At 52.2% G+C, this 9,168-nt stretch overlaps 1 protein-coding gene across 1 annotated transcript; it reads right to left on the bottom strand.

Moving 5' to 3' along the window:
* Positions 1–4,078: 4,078 nt before the first annotated feature.
* On the bottom strand, positions 4,079–6,717 carry LOC131093631 (tubulin beta-2 chain). Its single transcript, XM_058040887.1, has 4 exons — positions 6,572–6,717; positions 5,961–6,069; positions 5,580–5,690; positions 4,079–5,371 (listed from the first exon to the last, which is right to left on the bottom strand). The coding sequence occupies exons 1-4, from the start codon at positions 6,626–6,628 to the stop codon at positions 4,311–4,313; spliced, it is 1,338 nt and encodes a 445-aa protein (XP_057896870.1). The 5' UTR covers positions 6,629–6,717; the 3' UTR covers positions 4,079–4,310.
* Between the last annotated feature and the right edge of the window lie 2,451 nt (positions 6,718–9,168).

The raw sequence follows: 9,168 nt of genomic DNA, 5'->3' as shown, positions 1-9,168 counted from the left end.
AATAGCATCCTTTAGGAGAAAAGTTGTGTATCAAATAATGAGAGATAGTCACACAATTTCTCCTGAGAAGATTTTACCTCCTCATAGCTACTATAGCAAAGAAAAATATTAGGATTCATTAAACAGAAAGCAGTAGTTAAAGCACCTCCCACTGTGAGGCAGAATCTAATATAGATTAACAGCCCTTCTTTGAAAAAAATAGCAATAAAACAATGAGATGTGGGGGGTTGGGTTTGGGTTCTTTTGGGTGGGAGAGAGGAGGGTATTTGGAAAGTGATTTCAGTGCAACAGCCATGTAACTTGCCCTTCTGAAAGCCATTACTGGGTTTCATCCTGATCTTAGACATAACTTGGCTATGGGGATTGCAGGGAGAGCAAAGGACAAAGGAAACAAGAGGAGAACTCTAACAATACTCCCTGCATTAGAAAGAGACCCCGAATTTTTCAAGTGAGGCAAGAAAACTTGTCCCTCTTGCCCCACTTTGCCAGAGTCGCTCCAGGCACCAGAGCTGTGCTTTGCAGTAGCGCATGGCAGCACCATCCCATAAGGACTCTGTCAGCCCATCACACTTTCTTTAAGCCCACAGAACTTGCATATCTAGAGAAACCTACTAGCACCACACACTTTTGAGCTATGTATGCTATGTATGCTATGCTATCACGTGATAGCATCATCCATGAGCAAATTTCCCTGCACAGATTAGAGGTCTGCCCTGTTTTTGCATGGAATTCACTGGAGAGAAACCCCAAACATCTGGATTTTTTCTTCAGGTTTTAAATCCTATTGCTACTTTTGTTTATTCTGTTCATCACCTCATACCTTCTGGAAGGATACACCTGTCAACAGAATGTGCCTCTGGTTTGATTGTTAGTCTATCTGTCATGTCATTTTATACTTAATGCAACCCAATTTTTGATTTATATAGGCACTTCATGTATCTTGGGAAGAGGAGAATCATTATTGCTCCTACTTGAAAGACTGGAAAGCATATGTTAGAAAACAGATGTAAGCTTACAATCCCATTACAAGTTTTCAAATATCAGACCACATACTGGATTATATTTCCACAACACTGTTGCTACAATGGTTTAGACTGAGGTTCTAGAAATAACCAGGGAAGAGAAATTAGGAGAGAGGGCATCCCAGTACTACCATGACTCCTGCCATTTCTATTCAAATTAAATCTCCATGCTGCCTTGTTTTTACAGCCTTATTTATCTTTACCCTCTTGCACTTAACAGCAATCAAGCACTGATTGTTTCCCTTGGTCAAGACACTCTACTAATGTGCTTAAAAATTCCACACATTTAACAGAGGGAATTTTAAAAAAAATAGAGATTGTTACCATCTCCAACACTATCAGCTCTAATTGTCAACAGAGAATGCTTCCCTTCAGGCCATAACTGATCTATTGAAATGAGAATAGATTGCTTTATACTATTAACTTATATCTCAACACAAATCAGTCATTATAAGTGGCTTAATCTGCAGACCACTAAATTTATATTATCTATCTCCATTTCTTCCAAACAGGGTGCCTCATGCAAGACCTTTAGCCCTAAATGTTCATTACATGAACAAAAACAAATCTTCACCCAGGAGAGGTTAAGGCAGTCAGATAACCTCATCTGAAATCCTTCCAGTGGTTCTGCTTTCTTTGTGAAACAGAAATACTGCAACCACAAAGACCTGTGAATACACCTCTTTGTTGTTTTGCATATAGCAGTCAGCTCCAGTTTTTATAACGAAAGGTCTCCTGGGCAATAAATACAGCTAAAGATCAAAGACAGACAAAAATAGGTACTGCAGTCCCAGGCCCAGAATGAGACTCAACCTCCCTTATATTTGACTTACTGTTCCTACCAGGCTTTGAACCTTCCCTTCAAATCTTTCAGTATCCCCTTTTTCTATATTTCTCAACTCCCACTGAAATGATGGCTTGATTTTTAATTTTTAATGATTATGATTGGCAAATAAGACATGTAGAATTTATGAAAGGACATGTTTCTTTATAGAGTATTTCTATTTCTGGGCTTTCTTCCTCTAGAACAAAAAAAAAAAAAAAAAAAAAAAAAAAAAAAAAAAAAAAAAAAGCCAGACTAGAAACAACAGGCAAGCAATGTAGGATGGTGTCCTACTTTCTAGTAAGGGAGCTGTAGTGAAATGTGTCACTTGGGTAGCTATATTTAAGGATTAGCTAGAGACAGAGTGTAATTACACTAAGAATTAGATGCTAGACATGTTGAATACTAGTGAAAACTGCTACAGTGTCACAGCTGAAAGGAAGATCTCTACTATCAAAGACCAAAGCCTTCTCTTTTAGTGAAACTGTTTAGATTCATTTGCTGACTCAAACCTATATGATCAACAGCTTCAAGTGCAACCCAGCTAGGTAATTTCAAGGCAAGGTTACTGTGGCAACCAGATACAGTGTTATTTCCCCAAAGGGCCTGAGGCAGCATGTATTGACTCAGTTACTAAAAACAACTTCAATTTGTCTAATGTTTAATCCTAGAACGGCTCAAGTGTTAAGAAACACAAGTATGTTGTAGGTATACAGGACTGTGTTTGTTTACGGACAGTCCAGGCAGTTCAAGAGCTTCTCACTCCTCTGCACACCAGAAACCAAACCTACAGATGAGAGAAAAGTTTTAGCAAGTGCCTGTTGTCCTGCACACACCAGCGTGGCCAGGCCCATCTGCAAAGAACAGCATACATTCAGAGCAGTGTCCACAGGCAGAGGACTCAAAACAGGCAAGATATTAGTTATGCACAGCAGCTCCCTTTTCATTCTTTATTCCGGTAATGCCTTGCAAGCATTTCAGCAAAGGATCACAATAGAGGCTGCACACATGTGAATACCAGCTCTTTCAGAGCAGCAAGGACTGCAGCAGTTGTAGCATTGGTAGCAGTTCTCTTAGCAACACATTTTCTAGTGCAGGACCACTCCCGTAAGCAGTGTTTGAATCAACTAAGGACTAAGCTTACATGCTGGGCAACTGCTAAACTCCACGAGGGATTTCACTCTTGCTCTGTGGGAGGATTAGGATCTATGAAACTTTGCTAACTGCTGTTAAGAACGTTGTAGATTCATTCAGGGTTCTTGCATCCTATAAGAAGATAGGAACATCAATCCCCCCCTCCCTCCCTCACTGTAAAGAAATGACACTTACCTTTGCAAAGCTGCACAGCGGGGTGCAGCTGCACTGCTCCCCCCTGCCTGGGTAGAGGTTGATCTCCTGCTGCAGGGACCAGGAGCAAACAATTGCCCTGTAAACATGTAACTTGGACACAGCTGTTGTCAGGGGATCTACAGGTGACTAAGATTGCATGGTATGCTCTGGTACCATATGGTACCTTTGAGCCTAGAAATCTGTCCAGCATCTCCTGTCTCCTAGAGGGAATTGATTGCCCTGTAGAATCAATCCCTTTGCAGTTAAGGACAGGTTAGTGGCTATTTTCAGGAAACACATTTTATTCTTGAAGAGAAAAAGCCTGAGTTTCTACTTGAGCTCTCAAGTTGCCTGTTAGTACAAACCTATGCTTCTCTGCATAGAACTTTTGTATTTAGAGAGGAGAGTTGAGGGGAAGACAAGTGAGCTCAGCATCAAGTCAAATCCCAATCAGCCACCCATATACCTGGACTATAGTCCCTGGAACAAGTTAAATAAGCTGCTGAATGGCAGCCTGGGAAGGGAAGCCTGCAGCTATCCTGTCAAATCAGTTTTGACAGCCTGCAATGTGGAATTCAATACTTTCTCTCTGACCTCTCTACCATGTATGTCCATAAAGAGGAATTACATGATTCAAGTGCAGCAACTTGTTTTTATCAGATAAAGCAGCTTTTGCCTCAACAATTAGCCACACTGCTAAACACAGGACTTCCTAAGAAATACCTGGCATCTTCAGCTGAGCTACTATAGCTCCCATGTGCTGCAAAGTTCACAGCCTGAGAATTCTTGTTTTATTGAGCTTAACCTTGCACTGAAGTTCAGGAATAAACTGAGAAGCGAAGCTACAGAAAACTACACAAGAATTACTTGCTTAATCTAGAGAGAAATAAAGTAGAGGAGACAGTTTAGGACACAAAAAGCCTTTATGTTTGAGAAGTTAACCATTTCAACAGAAGACTCTGAAGTATTTTGCAACTACTGTTACATTGGACAGTCAAGGATACAAAACTGCTGACAGAAGCAACAGTGGAGAGCACCAAATTAAAAAATGCATGCTTCAGCACAACTGCACAGATTCCTTCTCTCAATGAATACTTGCCTGCTCAGACTATACTTAACTCCTACCCATCTCAACTTCATGCCTCATCCTCCTCTCCTTCCTCTTCAAACTCGCCCTGCTCATCAGCAGTGGCATCCTGGTATTGCTGGTATTCGGAGACCAGGTCGTTCATGTTGCTCTCGGCCTCCGTGAACTCCATTTCATCCATGCCCTCGCCGGTGTACCAGTGCAAGAAGGCCTTGCGGCGGAACATGGCCGTGAACTGCTCCGAGATCCTCTTGAAGAGCTCCTGGATGGCCGTGCTGTTGCCGATGAAGGTGGCCGACATCTTGAGGCCGCGCGGGGGGATGTCGCAGACGGCCGTCTTGACGTTGTTGGGGATCCACTCCACAAAGTAGCTGCTGTTCTTGTTCTGCACGTTGAGCATCTGCTCGTCCACCTCCTTCATGGACATGCGGCCCCGGAAGATGGCGGCCACCGTCAGGTAGCGGCCGTGGCGGGGGTCGCAGGCGGCCATCATGTTCTTGGAGTCGAACATCTGCTGCGTCAGCTCGGGCACCGTCAGGGCGCGGTACTGCTGGCTGCCGCGGCTGGTCAGCGGGGCGAAGCCCGGCATGAAGAAGTGCAGCCGCGGGAAAGGCACCATGTTGACGGCCAGCTTGCGCAGGTCGGCGTTCAGCTGGCCGGGGAAGCGAAGGCAGGTGGTCACGCCGCTCATGGTGGCCGACACCAGGTGGTTGAGGTCCCCGTAGGTGGGAGTGGTCAGCTTCAGGGTGCGGAAGCAAATGTCATACAGGGCCTCGTTGTCGATGCAGTAGGTCTCGTCCGTGTTCTCCACCAGCTGGTGCACGGAGAGGGTGGCGTTGTAGGGCTCCACCACCGTGTCCGACACCTTGGGCGAGGGCATCACGCTGAAGGTGTTCATGATGCGGTCGGGGTACTCCTCGCGGATCTTGCTGATCAGGAGGGTGCCCATGCCGGAGCCCGTGCCTCCGCCCAGCGAGTGGGTCAGCTGGAAGCCCTGGAGGCAGTCGCAGCTCTCCGACTCCTTCCTCACCACGTCCAGCACAGAGTCCACCAGCTCGGCGCCTTCCGTGTAGTGCCCCTTGGCCCAGTTGTTGCCAGCCCCGCTCTGACCTGCGGGCCAGACCACAAGTCGCGTGCCACATCAGCGCCCCGGGGACAGACACAGGTGATGCCACTGCCCCTTCCCTCTGGGCCCCTCCCCTCTCTCCATCCCCACTCTGCTATGGGGATTCGGGCTCCCCAGGGTCACTTGCATACTCGCTCTGAGCCTTTTCTGTGTGTGGAGTTCTGGGAACTCCTCCGTGCCACAGTCACTCACCAAAGACAAAGTTGTCAGGACGGAAGATCTGTCCAAAGGGGCCGGAGCGCACGGAGTCCATGGTGCCGGGTTCCAGGTCCACGAGGATGGCACGGGGGACATACTTGTTACCTGTGGGGGGAACCAGCAGCAGCAGCAGGGTTACAGCCCTACAGCAGGCAGCCGGTGTCACAGGAGCCCTGCTGGGCTCCCTTCCGCTTCCCCACGATTTTCTGCTGAGGGCATGGAGGGTGTGGGAATTTGCAAAAATCCAGGGATGGGAAAACAAAGCAGCCATTTAAGCTGTGCTGGGGCGTCACCCTTTGCAGAGAGGGCTGGGGGACCCCTGCCTGCACACCCTACTCCCCCTCCCCCGGGAAGCTCATTACAGAGGGGCATTACCAGTGGCTTCATTGTAGTACACGTTGATCCTCTCCAGCTGCAGGTCGCTGTCCCCGTGGTAGCTGCCCGTGGGGTCGATGCCGTGCTCATCGCTGATGACCTCCCAGAACTGCGGGGACAGACGGGTGGTCAGTGCCGCCACGCCCCTCTCTCGTCCCCCGGCCAAGTCCCCGCCACGTGGCGCGCGGGGATTCGCCGCGCGTGGGTGCGGCCCCCCGGCCAGACCGAACCGCCACCGCGCCCTGCACACCCCCCCACCGACGGGAGGGGTGTGGCACCGCCCCGCCGCCCCTTCCCCCGCCCGCCCGGGACCCCTGCAGCCCGCGAGGGGCTGATGGACAGCAGCCGATGACCCCGCCCTACCCTTCTTCCCCAAGGCGCGCCGTACCCACGGCGCGGATGCCCCACCGCGCTTCCCCCTAAGGGGGAATAGCCGGGAACCGTCCCGCGCGGACCCTCGCAGGGATGGGGGAGCCCGAGGGTGCTCCGTAGCGGGAAGTCGCGGTCCCGCCCTCTCGGCAGCGCTATCCCCGGGACACGCGGAGCTCGGCTGAGCGGGCACCGCCCCACGCGCGGAATCCCGGGCGGACGAGCGGGTGGCCGGTCCGTACCTTAGCGCCAATCTGGTTGCCGCACTGCCCGGCTTGGATGTGCACGATCTCACGCATGGTGCCGGTGTCCGAAGGTGCCGCCCCGCTACTCCTGCCGCCTTCGCCGCCTGCTCCGCCCGCTCCCGCACTCGCCGCTGCGGCGGCCGCGCCCCTCGCCGCCCCTTAAATCGGGCGCCGCGTCCCGCCCCGCCGGTGACGTCATGCGGGAACGGCGCGGAGCCAATGAGCGCGCGGGGGCGGGGCGGGCCCGGGCATTGTGTCCCGCGCGGGGGCGTGGCCGGGCGCGGGGGGCGCGGCCGGGGCGTGGCCGGCGGGAGCGGTCGGGGCGCGCCGCCACCGCCCCGGTCCGGCGTGACAGAGGGGACAAAGGCGCCGAGCGCCGCGATGGGGCGGCCGAGCCGGGCCGGGCCGCCCACGTGTGAACCGCGGAACCTCCCTGCGGCCACCGTCCCACCCTTGGCCCTCCCGCGGCCGCCGCCGCAGCCTTTTGTTCCCCGTGAAGCGCAGCCTTCCCTGCCGCAGCAGCGGGCGTTGCCGTCGGGGGGGTGGGAGGGGGAACCTCGCGGCTGCCCCCGCCCCCCCGCCGCTGTCTCCGTTCACACGGTGCCGGCGGGAGACTCCCTCCCCCTTGGAGGCACCGTGCACCGGGCGGCATCACCAGGCGCCCGTGGTCGCCGCCCGTGTGCCCGCACAAGCCCGCACCGGCGGTCAGGAGCCCCGCGCCCTGACCCAGTTTTTCCACCCTCGGCACGACGCGGGTGGGCTTCCCTCCAGCACGGGCTGTGCGCTGATCCAGTCCGCCAGCCCTGCCTGCCCTCGAGCGGTCCCCGCCTGCCTCGCCTCGGTGCCGAGCTCGGCTTCTCTCTCTATGCCTAAAAAGGTCGGATTTGGTGCGAAGCTGAGCCAGGAGCCGCTCTCCAGCCAAGCGCGCTGCTCCGCGCTGTGCCCCGTCCGACCGCAGGCACCCGCGACCCGGCGGCAGACAGACAATGGCGCGGGGGCTGCGGGCCGGGGCCGGGGGCTGAGGGGGGAGGTTCCCTCAGCTCTGCAGCAAGCGGCTCTCGCTCCTCGGCGCTTCCTTGCGGAATTACAGATGCTGAGGGATTAAGAAAGGAGGGGAGGGGGGAGCAGGAGAGGGTTGAACATGTGGTCCCCAGAGATGATTTCTTGTCCCTCACTTTATTTTTGAGCAGCCCGTAGGTCACCGCGGGCATTACAGCGGTGGCGGGGCGGGGGCCGCGGCAGCGGGCAGGGCACGGCACTTGCCCGCGCCGCCGGAGGAGGAGGAGGTGGCGGGGAGGAAGAGCACGGGCAGGGCGGCACGGTTCCCGCCGTGCCCGGTACCCTTCGGGGCGGTCAGCCCGGCGTGCCCGCTCCTCCTCGGCATCGCCTGGCTCTCACCACGGTCTCGGTGTGCGTGTGCAGCGGAGGGAGGGCGCGGCTCCCTCGGGGGGATGCTCCGAGCCGCCGATTGCCCAGGCGGGCTCCCCGTAGCCAGCGCCGGGCGGGACTCCACTAAACCCCTTTTTAGTGACCCACCAGACGTAGGCTACTTCGTCTATTCTACACTTGGCTACTCTAGACGTGCAAATTAAAGCACATCACCATTTTCCACCCGTATTTCTTCGGTATATTTCTTCTTCTTTCCCCCTCCTTTGTTCTACACACGTGCCGATGTCCCTAATCTCTCTAACCTGGTTTATGCAGATCGATAACCTTGCATGTGGATTACTCCAGATCTGATTTTACCTTCTTCCAAGGCAATCTTCAGCACAACCCGGTTTCCTCTGATTGATATGCCAACGCATCCACACCTTTCTTTTGTTTGCTTTACGGTGAGAAGGCATCCCATCTCCAAAACGCGTGCTAGAAAATACAGCCTCACGTTTGTCTCTTTAGTAGTGAATTTGAGAAAAAATAATCCTATCATTTGCAGTCCCTGTGAAATCTGTTTTTACTGGCCCAAGCCAAGAACAATTTAATTATTTGGTTGACTACACTTCACAAACAATGTGTAGCTGTAATTCCAAGCGTACATTTTTTGTGGCATGTTAACTTAATAATCAACATCCTCATCTATAATTATTTGTTCAAGAATAGCTTGCAGATTAGCAGCTCCAGGGGACCACTGACCGCTCCAGGTAATGATTCAAATTAATACCAGCCTTTCCCATGGCTGCGGCGGGTGTGCTCCTGAAAACCCTGTCACAGCAGAGCTGGTGCAAAATACAGGTACTCTGACTCTTTGCTACTATTATTTCCAAGTATCCTGCCTGTTGTACACTGCAGATTAGTTTTTTAAGAGGAGAATAACAGACATTTCGGTGTGAAGGGGAGTAGCTGATTTTACACATCCTCCATACCTACGCTAAGCTCATTCCTAACAGCTTGAGGCTTCAAAGGAAGCCATTTTAAAATCCAATTCAAGGAAAACAGATTATTAACAGTGGAAGAAAGAAACCCACCCCAACAGCTTTGCCTTAAAATAAATTAATACACCTCTTCGAAGCAGGGAGGATTCAAGTATATCTACTATATAGAACTTGTTGAAACTAAAAGAAAAATAGGTGAAATGTTTATTTTAAAAATAAATAGCT

The sequence above is a fragment of the Melospiza georgiana genome, chromosome 1 (assembly GCF_028018845.1).
Source record: "Melospiza georgiana isolate bMelGeo1 chromosome 1, bMelGeo1.pri, whole genome shotgun sequence".
Taxonomy (NCBI): domain Eukaryota; kingdom Metazoa; phylum Chordata; class Aves; order Passeriformes; family Passerellidae; genus Melospiza; species Melospiza georgiana.
The sequence above is the reverse complement of the archived record's forward strand: the minus strand, read 5'-3'. Positions and strand labels throughout refer to the sequence as shown.